The 24316-nt window shown below is 42.8% G+C and overlaps 2 protein-coding genes across 2 annotated transcripts in view; one reads left to right on the top strand and one right to left on the bottom strand.

Annotated features, from left to right (window-relative positions):
* Positions 1–16698, bottom strand: part of CDK1 (cyclin dependent kinase 1) — a 65475-nt gene extending 48777 nt beyond the window's left edge. Inside the window, exon 1 of the mRNA XM_081569068.1 lies at positions 16429–16698. The gene's annotated coding sequence lies outside the window, so the exon portion shown is untranslated. The remainder of the gene's footprint in view (positions 1–16428) is intronic.
* LOC145539547 (uncharacterized) overlaps positions 16378–24316 on the top strand; it is a 257807-nt gene continuing 249868 nt past the window's right edge. The window contains exon 1 of the mRNA XM_081573625.1: positions 16378–16700. Within this exon, the coding sequence (XP_081429751.1) occupies positions 16378–16700 (323 nt within the window). The remainder of the gene's footprint in view (positions 16701–24316) is intronic.

Here is a 24316-nt window from a genome sequence, read left to right on the forward strand (position 1 = left end):
TTATGGTGATAATTTCATAAAGAATGCCAATGTCAAATACTATGTAGTACACCTGAAACTAACATAATACTGTGCATCAAATGTATTTCAATTAAAAATAAATATACATCTAAAAAAATACAGCACTACAATACATATACACTTCAGTTTCTTCACCCATAGGTGGATTTCCAGCTGTGCTGGCTTTTCAAAAGGAGATGCTTTGCCATATTCTTTCCATGAAAGAGATAATATTTGCTAACATTGAAACTTATAGATATTTATTAGGCAATTATTTTCAGAAATAGTGGAGAGAGCAGGAACCTTGGAATGGGAGTACCTGGGCTCTAGTCTGGGTTGCCTCATGGCATTTTACAAATACTCAGTCTTCTCATCTATAAGGTCAGGGACCTAGATCTCTTCTCAGAGGGCCCTTGCAGTGCTATGATTCTAGAAACACTTCCTTAAAAAAGGAAGGAAGGAAGGAAGCCTATAGGATCCTATTGATTCGAACATTCCCAATTTGATGTGCCAAGCGTCTGGTCTTGATGTGCCTAGCTGGTCTCCCTTGGTAGGCTCAAATGAGTCTCAGCATCACTCTTAAAAATGAGGCCATTCATGGCACATTTTAACATATCCGTTATGGTAGGCTGAATAATGCTCCCACCCCCACCCCCGCCGAAATGTCCAGATGCAATTCCTGGAAAATGTGAACATTACATGGTAATGGGAACTTTGCAGATATGATTAAGTTAAAGAATTATGAGATGGGGAGATTAGCCTAGATTATCCCGGTGGGCCCTAAATGTAATTACAAGTGTCTTTTTAAGAGGGAGACAGAAATGTGATGACAGAAGAGGAGATGGCCATGTGGTGACAGAAGCTGGGGGAGAGAAGGTAACATGATGTGAGGACATGAACCGAGGAATCAGGACAGCCTCTAGAAGCTGGAGAAGGCAAGGAACAGATTCTCACCTGGAGCCTCCCCCTGACACTTGACACTTCTACCCTGCTGACATCTTGGTTTTCCTCCCTTAAGACTAATTTCAAACATCTGCCCTCCAGAACTGTAAGAGAGAAAAAAAATGTATGCTGTTTTGAGCCATCAGATTTATGGTAATTTGTTTCAAAGTCGTGAAAACACTAGTATCTGTTTATGGAGTGCCTCCTACGGGGCAGGTACTTTACACACAGTATCTCTAATTACTGCAGTACTGAAGCAGTGTGGATATTATAATATCTCTAATACATACATGAGTTAACTGAGGCTCAGAGAGGCAAACTATTATAACCAAACCATACACATAATCAGTGATGGAACCCAGATTCAAGCTGAGGTCTGCCTGATGCCGAAGTCTTTCCCTTTTGTTATATGTTTCTGACCACAAGAAAAATGTACTGCAAGTACTTAGTACCATGTTTGGCATATGGTTAAGTCTTGATTAATGTTAGCTTTTATTATTGTCATTATATGTCTGTGTCTTTGACTACAGCTGCCAGCCCAAGTGTACATGGAGTGTAATCACCCTACAGCCAGGGTGGCCTAGGGCCCAGCAGATGGAAGGGGTCTCTTTGGCCTTCCCATAACCCATGTGCCTGGAGAGCTTCAAAGCCACGGAGATGCTCTTCTATTTCCACATATCCCTCCTTCCACATATCCCACTGTTTCTTTCTTTCTTTCTTTTTGTTTTTAAGATTTTTTTGATGTGGACCATTTTTAAAGTCTTTATTGAATTTGTTTACAAAATGACTTCTGTTTTATGTTTCAGATTTTTATCCGCAAGGCATGTGGGATTTTAGCTCCTTGAACAGGGATTGAATCTGCACTCCCTGCATTGGAAGGAGAAGTCTTAACCACTGGACCACCAGGGAAGTCCCTCCCACTGTTTCTAGAAATGAGAAAAGAAAAGGAGTTATAGCCGAAGGGAGAATGAGTGGGAAAATGTACACAGAGAGAGGACCTCTTAGACTGAGCCTCTTTAAGGTGGTATCCTGCTAAACTGATTCCTTCTCTGCCTCCCTTTAAAGGTCCCCAGAAAGACCTCTGTGTCTGCATTGACACTCTCCTGGAAACTCCACATCCTCAGTTTCAGCCTCACACATACTACTGTCTGAGAAGCAGAGGGACTGAAGAGCGGTGGGATATGGGTAGAAGGTGAGAGAACCCTCCCCTAAAAACAAATACCTCTTCTTGTTTTCTTCTTCCATCTCGGTACTGGAATACCTCAACATTAGTATCAATATATCAAAAAGAAGATACTTTCATGTGAAGAGATCTAAAATTTGAAGTGCGACAAAATGTTCTTATTATGGTGTGGAAAAAAACACGTCCCTAAGAGATCTGAGCAGATAAAGCAAGTGTGTGACGTGCATGGTTCCTTTGCCCCGTCTCTGACTGGTGGCAGGCATCACTAGTTGATCACAGCACTCTTCTCTACTGAACCCCGACCAATTAATTAGTGATGACACTATATAAAGGACACTTACTTGGGACTTCCCTGGCGATCCAGTGGTTAAGACTCTGAGCTTCCAGTGCAGGGGGCGCAGGTTTGATTCTTGGTCAGAGAGCTAGGACACCATGTGCCACACAGTGTGGTCCCAAAGAGAAAAAAAGGACACTTATTTAGCATGCTTGCAATATGACATAGCTTTGAAGATTAGGAACTCTGAACACTCTTCCTCAGTTGCAATTCACTTATCAATTTTCTGAATTCTTTCTGAATTCTACCCCTCTATTAAAGCCCAGGTCTCATCCTACCCACTCTGGGGAGCCTCCTGAATCATGCTCAATTTGAGCTTCCCTAAATTCTTCTCCTTAGCTACCGATATATCCTGGAGAGGATCCAGATTTTGTGGGGACTGAAACTTGACAACAGCATTGTAATATTTTCTATAGAGAAACTGGAAAGACTATATATTATTTTCCTTTTTAATGAGACCTTTGAAGAATGGCACTTTAAGAGTTAAATCATTTCAGCAAGCCTGCTTATCTAAACAATAGAATTTTAGCCACATCAAGTTTGGGCTGTTGCTTTCAAGGGTATTATTCTTTAAGTGGAACGTATCATCATCTTTGGTTATTGAGCTAACTGGCCAAACATAGTTGGTGTATTTTGTTTTCCTCTGCTTATGTCCTTGGGGTTACAAGTTAGGGATGTGAATGGAACAACACAAATCAAATACTTCCCTAACCAACTGCTATGATGTGTCTTATGGGAAATAACCTCAGCCAGTCCAGGGAAGTGGTTTAACTGTGAAGAAGAACATGGGATTTTTGTTCACAAGCACTCATTCAGCAGACACTGATAAATATCAATATTTGAGTCTTTGCTATATGCCAAACACTATTGAATACTCTGATGATACAGTGATGAATAAGACAGAAAGATATTCCTGCTTCTATGGAACTTGCATTCTGGTAGGACAGATAGGCACTGAACAACAGCCTAGGAAATTCCCATAGTAATGAGAGCTATGCAGAAAAGAAAATGGTTGATGATAAGGCATAGACCAGTCAATTCTAAAGGAAATCAACTATGAATATTTTTTGGAAGTGCTGATGCTGAAACTGAAGCTCTAATACTTTGGCCACCTGATGCGAAGAACTGACTCATTGGAAAAGACCCTGTTGCTGGGAAAGACTGAAGGCAGGAGGAGAAAGGGACAACCGAGGAGAGGATAGTTGGATGGCATCACCCACTCAATGGACTTGAGTTTGAGCAAGCTCCTGGAGATGGTGAAGGATATGGGAGCTTGGTGTGCTACAGTCCATAGGGTCCCAAATGGCCAGACACAACTTATCGACTGAACAACAACAACACAACAACAACAACAACAACAAGGCGTAGATTAGACAATCAAGGAAGATTTCTGGGGGAAAATGATCTTGAGGCTAAGACAAGAAGGAGGCAACTGTGAAGACCTGGAGGAAGGGCAGAGAAGATGCTCCAGGCAGAGGAAGCATTGTGTGCAGAGATTATAAGGGCATTAGGATCTGGGCATGTCTCAGAAATAGAACTGAGGCTGTTGAGGCTGGGACCTGCAGGGGAAAAGGGCAGAGAGTGAGGTCAGGCAGGCAGGCAGTGGGGAGACTATGCCAGGCTTTGCAGGCAGGATCAGGAATTTGGTTTTAACTCCAAAGGCAATAGAAGCCACTGGAGGGTTTTAAGCAGGACAGTCATGGGATCTAATTTACATTTTGTTTTTTAAGCTGGGCCACTTGGCTTCTGAGATTTTAGCAGGGATCAAACCTGGGCTCACGGCAGTAGTGAAAGCAGAGTCCTAACCACTGGGTTGGCAGGGAATTGCCTAATTTACATTTTTAAAAGAACATTCTTGATGCAGTGACAAGAGTGAATTATAGGGAGGAGAGAGGGCAACAAGGAAACCTGGTTAGGATTGAAGGACAGTATTCTGGGCAAGAGACAGTGGCCTCAAAACAAGGATGGGGCTACTGCACAGACAGACCAGGCTACCTGACACAAAAGCTAGGAGAAGTCATTCAAGTCAACTTCTGTATGTGCTAAGTCACTTCAGTTGTGTCCAACTCTTTGCAACCCCATGTACTGCAGTCTACCAGGCTCCTCTGTCCATGGAATTTTCCAGGCAAGAATACTGGAGTGGGTTTCCATTTCCTCCTCCAGGGGATCTTCCTGACCCAGGGACTGAACCCAGGTCTCCTGTGTTGCATGCAAATTCTTTATCAACTGAGCCACCAGGGAAGACCAAGGCAACTTGGTAGAACCTGATTTCCTCACCAATAAAAAGTGGAGAATAATATGCATCTCAGAGATTTGTTGTAGGGGTTAAATGAGATAAAACAGAGTGCCCAGTGAGTTCTACATGACAGTTCACAAAACCAAAGGCTAGGGTGCTGGCAGTCTCCATCAGGAGTCCGCAGACTCGGGCTCCTCTGGCCCACCACTTGTTTTATTAACAAGTTTTATTGAGCATTGCCACGTCCATGTGTTTGGTATGATTCATTTCATGGAGCAACAGTAAAGTTGGGTAGTTGTAACACAAACCACATGGCCTGTAAACTCTCAAATAAGTATTCTCTGCCCTTTACAGAAAAGTCGATCGACCTCTAGATTAGAATGAAGAGTAAGAAGAATATGAGAGACTTGCTAATCTATACACCTAGCAGGCAGTGCATTCGGAGAAATGTTAGTGGCATGTCGTGGATGTGGATGGTATTTTTCAAGTGCTCTACAAAAGAGAAGGCCCTTGCTGTAAAGAGGTGATTCATAAAGGGATGCAGCTGAAATGAACTTCAAATGTCATTGTTGCATAAATCAACCAATAAAACCATGTAACATTTATATAGTGCCACTGTATTTCCATTCTATTTATCAATACTTTTATTAAAATAATCCACTCTGGATTTATAAACTTAGTGTGAGACAGGATAAGCAATGGAAAAGATATATATCAATAAATTGGAAGAACCATAAACAGAATACAGAGTTCAGCCAGGCGCTCAACAAACATAACTTTAGCCTTCTTTCCTGAGCACCCTCGACTAGAGTCAATACCATTCATTTCACTGGGAATTCAAGTGAGGGTAATAGGAGAAGTTTGCTTTTCCTTATTACTGTGTGGCTGAAAGTCACACATTTCAAATTGATAACTAGTTTGCTTCATGTTAACTTTTAATATGTATTTTTGTGGATTGATATTACTATTATTCACATTGCTGTGGTTCAGTCGCCAAGTCATATCTGACTCTTTGGGACCTCATGGACTGTATAGCCCGGCAGGCTCCTCTGTCCATGGGTTTCTCCATGCAAGAGTACTGGAGTGGGTTGCCATTTCCTTCTCTAGGGGATCTTCCCAACTTAGGGATTGAACTCGGGTCCCTGCATAGGCAGGCGAATTCTTTATCACTGAGCCACCAGGGAAGCCATTATTCATATTACCATCACTTTATGTGTTTTGAAGCCCCAGACCAAAGTAAAAAGAGGAATTAATGAAAAGTTGCTAAAATCAAAACGTGGAGGTAGAATAGACTTAACCTTTAAAAGTTTTCTTCTGTAACTTTACTATGAAGTTTATTATTATTATAAAGATTATTATGATGATAAAGTTTATTAGGCCCATTTCATAAAGTACTTTGTGATCGGTTTCTTTTCTCTTTGGCAAAGTAAAGGGGTTTATTCTCTAACTTTTGAATACATAAAGCTGTAGCCCTGTAGATTAATGTGACATATAGTTTTAAAATATGAAAATTAAATGTGACTTTAAAAATATCACTTCCAGAAAAATAAACCCCAAATAAACTGATACATATAATATAACTAATGATCTCTAATTAGGGTCTATTTTCCCTTAGACATCTAAAATGTTTTTGTTAAAGTATAGTTGATGTACAATATTGTGGTAGTTTCAGGTGTAGAGCAAAATGATTCAGTTACACACACACACACACACACACATATATATATATATATATATATATTTTAGATTTTCCATTACAGGTTGTTACAAGATATTGAATATTATCCCTTGTGTTTTATGGTAAACCCTTGTTTCTTATCTATTTTATATATAGTAGTTCAGTTCAGTTCAGTCTCTCAGTCATGTCCGACTCTTTGCGACCCCATGAACCTCAGCACGACAGGCCTCCCTGTCCATCACCAACTCCCGGAATTTACTCAAACCCATGTCCATCGAGTTGATGATGCCATCCAACCATCTCATCCTCTGTAGTCCCCTTATCCTCCTGCCTTCAATCTTTCCCAGCATCAGGGTGTTTTCAAATGAGTCAGTTCTTCGCATCAGGTGGCCAAAGTATTGGAGTTTCAGCTTCAACATCAGTCCTTCCAATGAACACCCAGGACTGATGTCCATTAGGATGGGCTGGTTGGGTCTCCTTGGGGTCCAATGGACTCTCAAGAGTCTTCTCCAACACTACAGTTCAAAAGCATCAATTCTTCGGCGTTCAGCTTTCTTTATACTCCAACTCTCACATCCATACATGACTACTGGAAAACCATACCTTTGACTAGACGGACCTTTGTTGGCAAAGTAATGTCTATGCTTTTTAATATGCTGTCTAGGTTGGTCATAACTTTCCTTCCAAGGAGTAAGTGTCTTTTAATTTCATGGCTGCAATCACCATCTGCTGTGATTTTGGAGCCCAGAAAAATAAAGTCAGCCACTGTTTCCACTGTTTCCCATCTATCTGCCATGAAGTGATGAGACCAGATGCCATGATCTTAGTTTTCTGAATGTTGAGCTTTAAGCCAACTTTTTCCCTCTCCTCTTGCACTTTCATCAAGAGGCTCTTTAGTTCTTCTTCACTTTCTGCCATAAGGGTGGTGTCATCTGCATATCTGAGGTTTTTGATATTTCTCCCGGCAATCTAGATTCTAGTTTGCGCTTCTTCCAGCCCAGCGTTTCTCATGATATACTCTGCATATAAGTTAAATAAGCAGGGTGACAATATACAGCCTTGATGTACTCCTTTTCCTATTTGGAACCAGTCTGTTGTTCCATGTCCAGTTCGAACTGTTGCTTCCTGACCTGCATACAGGTTTCTCAAGAGGCAAGTCAGGTGGTCTGGTATGCCCATCTCTTTTAGAATTTTCCACAGTTGATTGTGATCCACACAGTCAAAGGCTTTGGCATAGTCAATAAAGCAGAGGTAGATGTTTTTCTGGAACTCTCTTGCTTTTTCAATGATCCAGCAGGTATTGGCAATTTGATCTCTGGTTCCTCTGCCTTTTCTAAAACCAGCTTGAACATCTGGAAGTTCACAGTTCGTGTATTGCTGAAGACTGGCTTGGAGAATTTGAAGCATTACTTTACCAGCGTGTGAGATGAGTACAATTGTGCGGTAGTTTGAACATTCTTTGACATTGCCTTTCTTTGGGATTGGAAAGAAAACTGACCCTTTCCAGTCCTGTGGCCACTGCTGAGTTTTCCAGATTTGCTGGCATATTGAGTGCAGCACTTTCACAGTGTCATCTTTCAGGATTTGAAATAGCTCAACTGGAATTTCATCACCTCTACTAGCTTTGTTCATAGTGATGCTTCGTAAGGCTCACTTGACTTCACATTCCAGGATGTCTGGCTCTAGGTGAGTGATCACACCATCATGTTTATCTGAGTCATGAAGATCTTTTTCGTACAGTTCTTCTGTGTATTCTTGCCACCTCTTCTTAATATCTTCTGCTTCTGTTAGGTCCATACCATTTCTGTCCTTTATTGAGCCCATCTTTGCATGAAATGTTCCCTTGGTATCTCTAATTTTCTTGAAGAGATCTCTAGTTTTTCCCATCCTGTTGTTTTCCTCTATTTCTTTGTAGTGATCGCTGAGAAAGTCTTTCTTATCTCTCCTTGCTATTCTTTGGAACTCTGCATTCAAATGGGTATATCTTTCCTTTTCTCCTTTGCTTTTCGCTTCCCATCTTTTCACAGCTATTTGTAAGGCCTCCTCAGAAGCCATTTCGCTTTTCTGCATTTCTTTTTCTTGGGCATGGTCTTGATTCCTGTCTTCTGTACAATGTCATGAACCTCCATCCACAGTTCATCAGGCACTCTGTCTATCAGATCTAGTCCCTTAAATCTATTTCTCACCTCCACTGTGTAATCATAAGGGATTTGATTTAGGTCATACCTGAATGATCTAGAGGTTTTCCCCACTTTCTTCAATTTCAGTCTGAATTTGGCAATAAGGAGTTCATGATCCGAGCCACAGTCAGCTCATGGTCTTGTTTTTGCTGACTGTATAGAGCTTCTCCATCTTTGGCTGCAAAAATATAATCAATCTGATTTTGGTGCCGATCATCTGGTGATGTCCATGTGTTGAGTCTTCTCTTGTGTTGTTGGAAGAGGGTGTTTGCTATGACCAGTGAGTTCTCTTGGCAGAACTCTACTAGCCTTTGCCCTGCTTCATTCTGTACTCCAAGGCCAAATTTGCCTGTTACGCCAGGTGTTTCTTGACATCCTACTTTTGCATTCCAGTCCCCTACAATGAAAAGGACATCTTTTTTGGGTGTTAGTTCTAGAAGATCTTGTAGGTCTTCATAGAACTGTTCAACTTCAGCTTCTTCAGCATTACGGTCAGGGAATAGACTTGAATTACCGTGATATTGAATGGTTTGCCTTGAAAACAAACAGAAATCATTCTGTCATTTTTGAGATTGCATCCAAGTACTGCATTTCGGACTCTTTTGTTGACTATGATGGCTACTCCATTTCTTCTAAGGGATTCCTGCCCACAATAGTGAATAGCTACTAATCCCTTACTCTTAATTTATCCCTACTCTCCACCCTTTCCCCTTTTGGTAACCATAGTTTGTTTTCTCTTTGTTAGTCTGTTTTATAAATAGATTCATTTGCATTATTTTTTTAGATGTCACTTATTAGTGATATCCTGTAATATTTGTCTTTGTCTGTCTTACTTCACTTAGTATGATAATCTCTATGTTCATCCATGTTGCTGCAAATGGTGTTATTTCATTCTTTTTTGTGGCTAAGTAATATTCTATTATATGTATGTACCACTTCTTCTTTATCCATTCATCTGTTGATGGACATTTATGTTGCTTCCTTGTCTTGACTACTGTAAATAGTGCCTCTATTAATATTGGGTGTGTGTGTATCTTTTTGAATTAGAGTTTTCATCTTTACCGAGGAGTGGATACTCGAGAGTGAATCTGTTGGATCATATGGATGATTGGGTTTTTAAAATCAATAATTAGTTATCTTAAATATGTTGAGTCAACAATACTTCTCATTTCCTGGGGGAATATCAGAAAAATCTCTATTTCTTTTTAAACATTTAAGGAATTAAGAAATGGAAGTTGATATTAAAATAAATTACTTAACCATATTCTACATGGGATTGCAAAACTTAATAAATAAACATTATACTCTCATTCCAGTTGACTCTGATAAAAATATTGCAAGGCCATAATCTTTATTGTGTATTTAGAAGTATGAGTTTCTACTCAGTTGAGACCATAAATAGGGGACAGAAAGCCAAAAGCCACAAGAAAGAAAACATTTTGGTTCAAATTTGTACTTGGTGAGTTGTTTTCCCTCATAAAAATTTACACATTAAGGGACATATTTCTGAATATGATCACAGTCCCCATGTGTAGGGGTAACAAAATATACAGAGATATTTCTTTTTCGTTTGAGAAATGCTTTTCTATTACTTGCTTATTTTATGAAACAAATACACATTTGCTAACCATAATCTCCTGAACTTTAAAAACATTTTCTCTCAAGCTAAAAATTTCTGTATTAACTCTTGCTTCCTTGTTGATTCGAGATTGCAGGGCCACCGCATGAGAAAGCAGCCTCTCTCTTGCTAATGGTCAGGTGGAAAATTCCTCCTGTTTAAACACAGTCATGAGTTACAGACTAATTATAGTAGGAATTTCTCTGGACAGAATAGAGTGTCCAGTTGAAGTTGTGGAGAAATATCATAAGTGTAGAAGCAGAATGAGGAAAAAAGAGAGGAACGTTTGTATGGTCTTCCTTTTGCTGGTGGTTCCTGAGATAACAGTAGGTGGCTTAAGGATAGGGCATTATATAATATCGAATAAGAATGAGTTATTACGTTTTCAGTTCTTTTTCACTCCTTCAGTTAACATTAAAGAGAAAGATCACATCTAGTGTCAATTTTCACAACCACTTAACACTTATTAAGTCTCTCTCTTTTTTTTTTTTAACAAAAAGAGAGGGTCTCAGCAGAATACTGAATAAAACAAGGAATTAACATTTTGTTATATTTTGTTTTCATCATATTGTTTATTGCAAGGGAAAGTGATTTTCCATTAGGGTAAGAAGAAAAAGTTTCTTTTATAAATAAATGTGTTGGGGCTTAATTGGTGGCTCAGCGGTAAAGAATCTACCTGCTAATTCAGGGGACATGGGTTCGATCCTTGGTCTGGGGAGATTCCACATGCTGAGGAACAAATAAGTCTGTTCCTCACAACTACTGAACTTGTGCTCTAGAGTCCAGGAGCCACAGCTACTGAGGCCACAAGCTGTAAATACTGAAGCCCGTGCACCCTAGAGACCATGCTCCACAACAAGAAAAGCCATAAAATGAGAAGCCTGTGTACTGTAAATAGAGAGTAGGCCCCACTCTTTGCAACTAGAGAAAAGTTTTTGTAGCAGTGAAGACCCAGCCTAAACAAACAAACAATTGTGTTTAACTAGAAAGTAAGCTAATTTAAATAAAAATATTATGTAATGAAAGTGATGCACAAATATGACCAATGTTGTAAAATGACAGCATACTATATATAGGAGCCTTCTAAATAGAGGTTAAATCATTTTTACCCAGACTTCTTCCATTCTTCCTATTTTTATCTTTCCTTCTTTCTCTCTTGCCCACTGTCCTTTTCTACCTTCTATCATTCAACAAGATGTATTGATATGATGTACAATACAAGATATATTGCATATGATGTGTCTGAGATTGTGCTGAGCACAACAAATCCAGAAATACAAAGATTAATATGTAGTTATCTTTGCTTTGTTGGAAGCTCAGTCTCACTGGTGACACAGATAGGCAGTTATTATACAGTGAGAAATCTGGTGTGTATGCAGGGTATCCAGAGAAGGTATATAATGTGGGAAGCAAGGGAAGGTATTAGGTTTCAACCTTGGGAATCAGTTCTATGAAATACAGACTAAGTTCATAAATATCAGTATATCCTTAATTTATTTGGCAAACCTCTCTAGAACCAGAAATTACATTAGATACTAGGGATTTGGACATGAAAAAAGATACAGTTGAAGCTTCAAGAAGTTTTTGATTAGAATGGGAGAAAGACAAGGAAAGCAATGGTTATATATGTCTATATCCCATAACTGAAATCTTTGGAGGCAGATGTGTTTCCTAATTCCCCATTTTTAGAATGTTGATAAGGTGCACAAACTCTGCATTACAAAACACTCATAAAAGAGTCTGGGGCAGGTACCCCATAATGAAAACACATTCAATCACCCTAAATGGAATAAAGATGATAAATAGCCTCACATCAATTCAGTGGAGGTTGTTGGCTTTTGTAATGTTTAAGTTTTCTGAATTGCAAAAAATGTAGACCGATTCTTCACAATAGGGCCTCGCTTTTTGCAATTCTTCACAATAGGGCCTCGCTTTTTGCAATTCACAAAACTTAAACATTACTACAGTCCATGCATGAAGAGTCAGACGCGACTGAGCACACACAGCACACTCTTCAAAATAACTAGAGGTATGTTGCTTTGGAAGAACAAAGAAAGGGCGATGAGCCACATTTTAATACCAGTAGAAAAGGGGTCAGGGAAGGCTTCCTAAAAGATGTGATTTTTTTGCCAGGGTCTTGCTGGATGAATAGAAGTTAACCTGACAGAGATGTATGGGGGTGGGAGGAGCTTCCCAAGTGAGTCAGTGGTAAAGAATCTGCCTGCCAATGTCAGAGACAAAGGTTCAATCCCTGGGTCAGGAAGATCTCCTGGAGGAAGAAACGGCAACCCACTTCAGTATTCTTGCCTGGGAAATCCAATGGACAGAGAAGCCTGGCAGGCTACAGTCCATTGGGTCACAAAGAGTTGGACATGATTGCTCACCTATGCAAGCCCGACAGAGATGATGGAGGGATGGAGGAGGCAGAGGGTTGGAGGATGGGGCGAAGGGTTTTCTAGGCAGTAGGGACAGCCTGTAGAAAGACAATGAACTTGGTGTTTGGGGGGAACTGCAAATAATTCAGAATGGCCGTGTGTGTGGTGTGCTGAGACTGAGAGGAGGAAGAGCATGGATATGGAAATGCTGAGGGAGAAATGCTGAGATCAGGTGGGAGCAGCAGACAGGGGACCCCTGCTAAATCTAATCTTATCCTGAAGGATAAAGAGAGATTTAAGAGGTTTTCAAATCATGTTTGTAGTCATGTGAACAGATTTGAAATTACAGAACAATCCTAATATTGGATGACAGAACTGATGCACTACCCAAAACTGAGGCAATTGTTGGTCTAGGTGAGAGATGACGAGAAACTGCAAATCGGCATGGTTTGGCACATAGTGATTGCTCAATAAATCATGGCACTTAGAAGGGCAAAGAGTGGGCTGTAGTGGGGATGGTTAAGAGGGGACAATTTAGAGATAGTGAAAAGAATTATCTGGGACTCATTATCTGATTGGACTTAGAGCAGGGGTTAGGGCAGGGAGTCTCCTCCCTTCCAAAACCTCCATGTCTCCTCTGTGGCTTCAGGGTCTGTGTTGCTTGGTATTCCAATTTTTTTTTTTTTTTTTTGCCTCAAGGCATGTGGGATCTTGGTTCCCCAACCAGAGGATCCAACTGGTGCCCTCTGCAGTGGAAGTCTTAACCATTGGACCACCACCAAGGAAATTCCAAGGTGTTCTATTTTGGAAATGATGAAATATGGGTTTGGGGTCCAGGGAAATTAAATTGGATTTGGGAGATGTTATGTGAAAGCTGTGAGACTTCCCTGGTGGCTCAGAGGTGAAGAATCTGCCCACAGTGCAGAAGACCCCTAGGTTGAGAAGATCCCCTGGAGAAGAAAATGGCAACCCAATCCAGTATTCCTGCCTGGAGAATCCCATGGACAGAAAGAGGAGCCTGGTGGGTTACTGTCCATGGGGTTGCAAGAATCAGACACGACTTAGCAACTAAACCGTCACCACCACCACATGAAAGCTGGAGCCTTCACGTGGGTTGGATTAAAGAGAGACAGTGCATGGTTTGAGAAGTTAGGAAGACTGAGGTCAGAATCCTAGAAAAGACGTAAGGGGAAAGGAAAGGAACTGTCAACCGTGTTAAATGCCCTCGAAAGATGAACTGAGACAAGAGATGGAAAAATCCTTGATGGACGTGGCAAATAGGAGGTCAACGGTAATCTGAGAAGAGCTGTTTCCGTAGCTGAGGAGGGACAGAGGCTGGTGACTCTGAAATAAAGGAGTGTCCAGGTGAGGAAGCGGGGACATAGGGCTGGCTGCTGTCCTTTTAAGACATGGCTGTGAATGGGGGCGGGCACACAGAGAAGGACAAAATTAGAAACAGTCATGGTGTGTATGGAAAGGTTTTGGGGAGGAGAGATGCTGCTTCACTCCCAGTAGTCAGCTTTTTTTGGTAGTGCTGCAGCTGGCTTTAGGAGAAGAGTCTTTAACCTGAACGCAAGTATTTCTCGGAAAGAGAAGGCCACAGAAAGAGACTGGACTGGAATGGATCTGCAGGAATGCACTGTCTTTCTGGGCTCACATCCCAGGTGCTGCTGCTTGTGCTGACTTTCTGTAAAGTTTTTGCTCCTTCCTCTCTCTATTGTCTACCTGGTTGGCTGATTGCCACTTGTTTAAGGTGGCTCTTAGGACTGTGTGGGTGCCAGGGAGCTGGCTGGTAAATTAGCTGTGTGTGCACATTATTTACCAAGGTGATGCTCTTCCCATGTCGCCACTAATTGTTCTTTAGCTTATACTTTCTGCATCACACATTTGATTTAGTTCTATCAGTTCCAATGAGTGGCTAAGGAGATGAAGGGCTTCCCTGGTGTCTCATTAAAGAATCTGCCTGCCATGTGGGAGACCAGGGTTCGATCCCTGGGTCAGCAAGATCCCCTGGAGAAGGGAATGGCAACCCACTGCAGTATTCTTGCCTGGAGAATTCCATGGACAGAGAAACCCAGTGAGATACAGTCCATGGGGTTGCAAAGACTCAGAGGGGATAAAGCACCAGTCTAGGCACAGTGGAGGTTGAAGAAAACAGGGCCTTTGCCTCTGTGGATCTTATATGCCAAATCATGACACTGTCTTCTAAATAATGGTGACAATGGCTCTTAAAATGTAATGTTTCTGAAAAATTGATGAACACTATATACCTTGTTTCATGTTTCTATGAAACAGCACAAAGAATTTAACATAAACTTTCAGAGAGTTTGTGGACTTGCTAAATTCTGAAGTGGTTTTTCCAATTCAAGTTAAGCATGCCCAAACTATAGAGTTGTTGGCGCTCCATTATTTCGTGACCTCAGCTAAAATAACATTTCTGAGCCTCTGTTTCCAGATTGTGCTGCCTGTCTTGCGAGGATTTTGTGGGGACTAAATGAGATGTTATGAGTACGGGACTTAGCACAGAGCCCACACAGAGCTGATGCCAATAAATGTTATTTCAGCTTTCAGTGTGTTATGGAGGAAGTGAGCTAGGTGTTCAGCCCCAGGCACAGCTAACTCACGGCCCTCTGGTGAAGGAGTTATTCCAGGATTTCCTTGTTACTAGTTGGTGAAACTGCCAACTAATGTCAGTTTCCCATAATTCAGTCGTTCCCTAGTGTCTCTAGAATTCTTGCTTTATCTTAGTTCCATCCAAACGCTTAAAACCTTTATTTATATAGATAAATAATAGATGGTAAGACATATATTATTATCATTATATAATGTTGTTAAACTTACACATACCTGCTTAAAAAGAAAACTTTGGATCCCAACCATCAATAAAAAACAGCTCTGTCATTTGCCATAAACAGAAAATAACAGTAAACAATGAAACAAAACAATGAACATTTAGTTAGCTACCAGTGCTTACCTAGGGTTTTGAATCTGGGCCCTGATAAATAGGAAGTTTAGCCAGTGTTTGAGAAAGAATACTTTCCTCTAGCAATCAGAAGAGCTGAGGAAGAACTGAAAAATAACTTTGTCTCCAATATGATTGGCTGTCCCTTAATGCCTGGGCCTGCTCCCTGTACCTAACTCCAGGGAGGAGCTCCCCTTTGGGAGGCCTTCTGTGAGGGCCAGTTGTCTCCCTCTGCACCCTACCCTGAATAAGCTCTGCGGGAGCGGCGTCCTGAATCCAACTGTCTCCCAGGACAGGAGCTCGGTGAAGCCTTGCCGTTTGAGCTCCTAGAAACAGGGACACTCAGAGGTCCTGCCTCCTATTTCCTTGATGGATCAGGCTCAGTGTCTGGCTCACAAGCTCACAACCCGACGACGACTCCAGAGTTTCATATTTTCACTGCACAGGTAGCTGAGGCCCCCTAAGTGCCGCTGGGACCCCGGATGGGTGGAAGGAGACTACGGACATGGTTTTGAAACTGCGCCGCAAACGCTATTTCTCTATGGGTTGCAGGCTGTGGATTAATAATAATAAAAACGCCAAAGTAAAATTAACTACAGATTTTATTCACTTAGCACTTGAATAAGCAATCATTGAGTCAATAGAGATGACTGTTACTAGCGGTTTTATTATTTTGTTTTAATGGGATAATATAATTACTATAAACTATTGTTATTTTGTTATTATAATTAGGCAACCCGCAGGAAACAGGACCTGCCCCCCGTCCCTTCCCGGAGCCACCTCCGCCCCACCTCTTCTCAGGTGAGCCCCCCACCGCCATCCCAAGCCCTGGGCGCCCGCGCCTCCTCCCGGCCGCCGCCCGACTGGGCATGCTCCTCGGGGCCAGCGGGGAGCGGGCTCGGGCCGCCCCGTGCCTTTACCTGAGCGGGGCCCGCCCCCGCGCACCGGCTCCAGCGGGCACCTGGCGGGCGCTGCGGACGCGGCGGAGGGGAGGAGACGCCGCGCGGGGCGGGCGTTCCGGAGCCGCCGCCGAACTTTTCTCCGAGAAGTCCCACGTTTGGGGGCCGGAGCGGCAGGGTGGGGAGGGGAGAGCGGAGTTCCTGGAAAGAGCCGCTCGGCGCCGCCGCTACACAACATGGCCTCCTCCGCCTCCTCGTCTGCGGCCGGCGCCGAGGGCACCCCTCCTGCGCAGGTGAGCGCCGCGCCGCCCCCTACCTGTGGCTTCCTTCCCGCCCGGGCGCGCGGGGATCGCGGCGCGCGGGAGACCGGGGGGTGGAGGGGGAGGGTCGCCGCTTGGAGCCTGGCCCTCCGGGGGTTGCCGGACGGCCACGGCGAGGCGAGAGGAGGGACCCTGAGGGCGGTGTGGGATCAGGCGGCGCCTGAGGGCGCGGGACTCAAGTTGCCGTTCCCGGCAGAGTCCGGAGCTCTCTGTCCGCCCCGGCGTGCGAGCATCCCGGGGGAGGAGGTAGGGCCCGGAGATGTAGGGCTCTCTGCTCGGAGACATTTGTCTAGAGGAAAAGCGCGGCCCAGGCTCCGGACGCCCTCACCGAGGTCTACCGTCTCCGGGCTTGTGTGTTCTGGGCTCGCCGCTCCAGCGATTCCGTGCCAGGCTGAACCCTTCCCGAGGACACGCGCACGTTAGCGGGGAAGGAAGGAAATCACCTGGTTCTGAAAGTTACCTTCAGAGTATTAGCCTTTTTTTTTTTTTCCCGCCTTCTTTTCTTTTTTGAAGGTGAGTCGAGACATTACATGTAACCCAGTGAGAATACAAAATCTACTTGAAAGATTGGGACATGTAGAAAATGCTGGCCAATGCGGATAGGTAGTGCAGTGCCAAGGGCTGTCTAGCGGTGGGTTTACCTTCTGCCCTGGTTTTGAGAGACTTCCATTGGCGTGCAATGCATGCTGTGCAAATCCGCAGCTTCAGGATAGCTTCTCTTTCCTCCCATCCTACACCCCTCCACAGATTGCCACCCTGAAGCCCAGAGGCGTTTAGTAATTTTGCAGCTTCCACTGTGTGTGTGTGTGTAATAGAGGATAATTGGTTTAAAACACTCGGGCGTATGTTTGCATGTGTTTGGAAGTCTACGGAAGGGGACTTAAACAGAAGTTGTCCTTGGGAAGGGAGCTGGAGGACGGGTGGGAGGCAGACTTAGTTTCACATACCTTTGGGGACTTTTTTTTTTTTTTAAACCATGTGCATACGTTATCTGTGATAGAAAAAGAAATATTACCATTCCAGAAACCGAGGCACCTTTGCATAGCTTTGACGGCAGTAGTTTATCTAGTTTCGAATTACTTGGAATTGCTCTTGAAACACACAAACCTCCTAGCCCCTATCATATCTTTCCTTCAGTTGTCATCTCTCAAAATCCTGTGGGAATCAAGGAAGTCTTTCAAAGATTCTTAAGTCTTGACAGAGTCCATTGGTGGGTTTTATTGTTACCTTGATTCTGAGTTTTCTTTTTGCTGTTTTGAGAGAAGGTGTGGCTGGTCTAATTTTGGAAGAAGCAGCTTTCTGGTAAAAGCAGAGCCAGGAGACGGGGTAGGGTTCTACCAGGACTTATTCCAGGAGGGTAGGCCACCGCCCGTAGGCTCTAGGAGGGAGATGGTTTTAGAGTGAATAGGAATTGCTGGCAGAGCAGTTCAGGCATCTTTACAATCTGCTGACCTGGGCTCAAATGGATACATCTTCAAGGAAGTAAAATTTCAATATTGAAAGTGAATGTAAAGTTAAAACCACAGCTCTGAAACAAAAACTGGCTGAAATCAAGCAATCCATTGAATGTCTTAGTAGAATCAGCTACTAATACCTAGTGGGCTGATTTCTCTTAGTTCTCAAATCCGTGAAGGATGGATAAGTGAATTGTGAATCTGGACTGTAGTGAGATGATTATTTATGATGAACCATTTATGCCAGTTCTCACTGTTCTTTTTGTTAGAGCATAAATAAACATCAGTTTCATAATCTGCACAGCTTTGTGGCTTAGTATCCTTCAGACAGTATAAAGATCAGTGGTGTGTTTTGGAATCCAAGGAGACACTGTGGATACTGAATTTGTTTGCATTTTTGTGGCAGTAGTTACATGAGGGCTGCGGTTTTTCCTTTATTCAGTACTTCAGTTTTCCCCCCTTTTACAGCATTAATGCATTGAGTCTGCCTAATTCTAGATTAGGATTTTGGTAATTGAAAATACTGTAATTGTTCTGGACTCTCAGTGATTATTCTTAGGTTGATTTCCAATTAGTAACATTTATGTTTAAAAGTTATCCATTTTTTATGCACAAAATGTGTGTTTGTATATTTTTGTAGAATGTGCTCCTGCAGTTACAGGCAGTCATTATAATCCAAATAGGTGATCATGTGAAATTCTAGCTTAAATAAATGGCATTTTTACTTTTTTGAATAAATACCTGAAATTGATGAGACAGGCTACCTGACACTTATACATAAGAACGGTTCTGAGTTAATGAATTTTAAGTGGAATGTTTAGCCTTGTTACAAATGTCTCCAAACTTCTTAAAATCTACCCTTCTGAAAAGATCAAGGTTACTAATGATCTAATCAGATCTGAAGTAACCTTTCCTTGACTATTGACTGGGCTGTTGTTCATATAACTCTAGCCTTGGATCTTGCAAATGTAAATGCCGGCAAGATGTTGGGTTAATGCTAATGGAACAGTAGGGACATTTGATCATGATTTTTCATTTTCATCCCATGTCAATATGTGAAAACAGCTTAAAATTTTTTAAATTAATTCATGATATCATTTAAAAAGTTATTTTGATATTGAGTGCTTTCTATTCGCCATGTTTTTAAGTTCTAGAGGCATAGCTGTGGTTTGGAGAGGGAAATGGCAACCCACTCCAGTATTCTTGTCCCTGGGAGAATCCCAGGGACAGGGAGCCTGGTGGGCTGCTGTCTATGGGGTCACACAGAGTCGGACACGACTGTAACGACTTAGCAGCAGCAGCAGCTGTGGTTAGTTACAGATATCTAAGTTAGGTACAGTGTGTGTTTGAGTAAATTTTTCCTGATTGGACTATAAAGAATGTAGAAAATCTTCAAAATCTGTAGTCATGGTTGAAATACTTAGACACTGCTCCTTTGTGTTTGATGTTGTGAGCGAACAGTATCTTCCAATGGCCTTGTTTGTTCAAAAGGACGTAGCTTTTTCCAGGAACCAATCAGGTTCCTGCTTGACCATGGGGGTGAGATCAATGGCACCAAAATATTAATAGAACCAGTTCTTTGATGTTTTCTGGAAATTACTCCTAAATATCCTCTTGGGACAGTCCAATGTCTCAAGAAGAAAGCAATCACAAGAAGAAAGCAATCATGTATATATGAAAGTTACATGTTTTCAGAACTGAATAGAAGTGGTATTAATATTTTTTGTAGAAGAAGCTAGTAATAAATAAACATTAAGTGAACTAGTGTTTGGAGTTGGAGCTTCAAAATATGAAATAAATTATTTTGGGATTTCTCTCATCAGATGATGCTTAGTAACTGCCGTTTTTTTCAGTTAACATTAAGGGAAATATTGAAAAATTGGCCCTAACATACAAATTGGCCCTAACATACATTTTGTTTTCTGGGCAGGGCATGAATATTTGGACCTGGTCTGGTAGCTGAAAGGAGCAGAATGGAAGCTAATTTAAATACCATTGTAGGCTAAAGACCGTAGAAGGCAATGGTAACCCACTCCAGTCCTCTTGCCTGGAAAATCCCATGGATGGAGGAGCCTGGTAGGCTGCAGTCCATGGGGTCTCTAGGAGTCAGACACGACTGAGCGACTTCACTTTCACTTTTCACTTTCATGCCTTGGAGAAGGAAATCGCAACCCACTTCAGTGTTCTTGCCTGGAGAATCCCAGGGACGGGGGAGCCTGGTGGGTGGCTGTCTCTGGGGTCGCACCGAGTCGACACGACTGAAGCGACTTAGCAGCAGCAGCAGCAGCAGCAGTAGGCTAAAGAACTGTGTGTGACTGACTTGGAAAGGCTGTTTCCCATAGAGTTTTAAAGATACCTACGGTGATTCACTAGTGGCTGTGTTGTCCCTCCAGCATGGAACTTCACTGCTGCTCTGCAGCCCCTCTGGGTGATGCCATGACTCAATGCCAAGGATCCGCTTACAGGTGTGGGGCTTCTGTTGTCCCTCTTTGTTTTTCATGTCATGACATTTTATATGGACTCTGACAAAAGGCAGTTCTGTGACTGCAGCTTAGCTCTTTAACATCAAACGCAGGGCTTGACACACCATAGGCCTTCAATTAATGTTTGATGATCAAATAAATGTTGAGAAGGATCCAGCATTCAGATTTAGAAATGGCATTAGCCATATGAACAGTACTTTGCACTCCTATCATGTGAAAGGCACTCCCAGGTGCACAAGAGTCTTTTTTTAAAAAAATATTTTTGGCTGTGCTCTCTGGGTCTTGGTTGCTGCATGAAGGCTTTCTCTAGTGGCAGCCATCAGGGGCTACTCTCTAGTTGTGGTGGCTTCTCTTGCTGTGGAGCACAGGCTCTCGAGCAAGGGCCTCATTAGTTGCAGCACGTGGGCTCAGTGTTTGCAGCTCCTGGGCTCTAGAGTGCAGGCTGGGTAGTTGTGGTGCATGGGCTTTAGTTGCCCCGAGGCATGTGGAATCTTCCTGGACCAGGGATCGAACCCACGTCCCCCGCATTGGCAGGAGGATTCTTAACCAGTGGACCAGCAGGGAAATCCAATCTTGGCTTTTACTCTCATAATCCAAGTGACTTTGCGTTTACATCAGACAGCACTCACAGAGTGCCAGCACTAGAAAATTTTCCAGGCATAGATCTTTGGTATCATTTAATCAGGTGCCTCATATTTAGTGTGGGCCTTAGTGATAATCAAGAAGGGAACATGTAGATGAAGATACCTAAGAATTTAAGGAGAGGTGCATCAGGAAATATACTTACCAGTTTCTTGACTGCAAAGTGCCACAGAATGGAAATCTGCACCAAAAGGGATAGAGAAATGTCTGAAAAAGTGATCTAATTTATTCTTGTTTATGGTGACCTAATATTCACAGTGTGGATAGACTGTAATTTATTTCATAATTTCCCTGTTAGCAAACATTTGCCTTATTTCTAGTTTTTTGTCACCTACAGGAATGGAGTCCCCATTTCCCAAGTAACTTTAGCACTGGAACCTCAGGATCTTATTATCTCATGGGCTTCCGTTTCTCCACCTGGAAAAGGAGAGAGTTGGAGAAAACTGTTCTGAGGGTTTATTCCAGCTGAAATAGTCTGTGATTCAAAAAAAAGAAAAGAAAAGTTTTTTGTTTTTACTCTAAAAGAGAGATAGAGATAGTTAGAAATAAAGTGATACGGAAGCATTTTCCCACTCCTGTTTTGACATTCCTGATGTTAGGATAATTTTCCAAATGTTGGGAACTTTCAAGTTTATTTTGTATTGTTTAAGTGATCTATTTTCTCCTGAAAACCTGACTTTAAGGAAATTGTGCTTTTTGCAATTCATGATGATTTAGAGCATCAGGAATTTATTAGTTCCAAGGGGAAATAACCAGACAACTCAGTGGATCTGGGCTGGTAACTGAACACTCACCAAAGGCAGGGGATTTGATTGGGAGTGACGTGGGACACTTCACTTAGGTGGAGAGCTGTGGGGTAACTGTTTGACCTCCGTGGGTCCTTTAGGTTTTCTCTCAGTTCTCCTCCTCCTGCCCTCCCCCTCTCTCTTCTCCTTCCCTCCCCCGCTCCCCTTTCCTCTTCACCCTCCTTCTCCCCTCCATCCCTCCCACCTCTTTCTTCTTTCTTAAATTTGAGTGATCAGTAATATTGCTGTAGACTGTGTCTCAGAAAACAAAGAACAAAACCAAAAAGCCCTGATTTATAGCATTCGCCTGATTCTGCAGTGAAAATGCAACTTTTGGTGACCAGTTCCAGTGTGTGTTTGGAGGGTCTAGGGTTTCCCCCACATTAAGCAAGCAGGGTGTCCTGCTGCTTAACAGGGTGTTAAGCAGCAGGACGTCAGCAGGGTATCCTGCTATTCAACTCAATTCTGAAGCTATCTCCTCCGAGATAGCCTGATTCCACAGGTTAAGGGCTTAGTTCCACGAGTCTGCCCCCCACCGCCCTGCTCAACTTCAGGTGCAGATCATGAGCCCAGCTTATCACATGTGCTTCTGACCAGCTGGCTATAGATTAGAGGTTTCAGTGATCCCTTCCTGGGTTTGAGTAATTTGCTAGAGCAGCTCATAGAAATCAGAGAAGCATTTTACTTACTAGATTACCAGTTTATTATAAAAGAATATAACCCAACAACAGCCAGATGGAAGAGATACATAGGGCAAAGTCTGTGTAAGAGGCTCGGAGCTTCCATGTTTTCTCAGAGGATGCAGCTCTGCCTGTGTCTCCCCAGGAAAGCTACATCTCCATCCTGGAAGCTCTCCTTTTGGGTTTTTACAGAGGCCTCATTATTCCACGGACAGAGGAGCCTGGTGGGCTACAGTCCATGGGATCACAAAGAGACGACTGAGCTACTAACACTCACACATTACAGAGGCATGATGGATTAAATCCTTAGCCATTGGTGATGGATTCAACTTCCAGTCCCTTTTCCCTCCCCTGAGGTCAAGGGAATAGGGTGGATGGGGACTTTCAGTCCCAACCCTCTAAGCAGGTGGTTGGTTCTACTGGCTACTGACCTCCCTTCCTTAGGAGCTTTTCAGAAGTCACCTTAATAACATAAAAAGACATCTTTACTGCTCTCAGGGGCTTTAGGAGCTCTGCACCGGAAACAGGGGCTTCCCAGGTGGCAGAGTGGTAAAGAATCCTCCTGGCAAAGCAGGAGATGCAGGAGCTGCAATAGATGCAGGTTCTATCCTGCAATAGATGCAGGTTGGAAAGCTCCTCTGGAGGAGGAAATGGCAATCCACTCCAGTATTCCTGCCTGGAAAATTCCATGGACAGAGGAGTCTGGCAGACTGCAGTCTACGGGGTCACAAAGAGTCGGACATGACTGAGAGACAGAGCACGCACACACGTGCCAGGAACAGGTTGAAGACCCAATATATTTCTTTTCTTTTAAAATAAACCCCCATTTTATTTATTTTTGGAGGCAGGTGGGATCATAGTTCCCCAACCAAGGATTGAGCCCATGCCCCCTGCACTGGAGATGAGGTATCTTAACCACTGGACCACCAGGGAAGTCCCTATATTTCTTATTATAAATCATAGTATCACAAAATACTTTCATTGTGGCTTATTTCAAGTTGCTGGTGCAAGGTGAGCGTGGAGTTGGGAAGAAATGTACAGAGTTGGCTTCCTTGAAGGCTGATGTTAGCTAGTTCCAGCACACCACTTACATATTGTGCAAAGCACTGAATTTTTTTAGTTGGACCAATAAAATCTATCCAAAACATATTTGGCACTTAACAGATATTAGGCACACAGCATGGGTAAATAACGGAGAAGGCAATGGCACCCCACTCCAGTCCTCTTGCCTGGAAAATCCCATGGACGGAGGAGCCTGGTAGGCTGCAGTCCATGGGGTCGCTAAGAGTCGGACAAGACTGAGCGACTTCACTTTCACTTTTCACTTTCATACACTGGAGAAGGAAATGGCAACCCAATCCAGTATTCTTGCCTGGAGAACCCCAGGGATGAGGGAGCCTGGTGGGCTGCCGTCTATGGGGTGGCACAGAGTCGGACACGACTGAAGCGACTTAGCAGCAGCAGCAGTAGCAGCATGGGTAAATAAGAACTAGTTTTTACTTTCCAGAGTCTCATAGTTTAGTAGGCTGTTTAAATGAACTTTCA

The sequence above is a fragment of the Giraffa tippelskirchi genome, chromosome 2 (assembly GCF_054371585.1).
Source record: "Giraffa tippelskirchi isolate mGirTip1 chromosome 2, T2T-mGirTip1v1.2.pri, whole genome shotgun sequence".
Classification (NCBI taxonomy): Eukaryota; Metazoa; Chordata; class Mammalia; order Artiodactyla; family Giraffidae; genus Giraffa; species Giraffa tippelskirchi.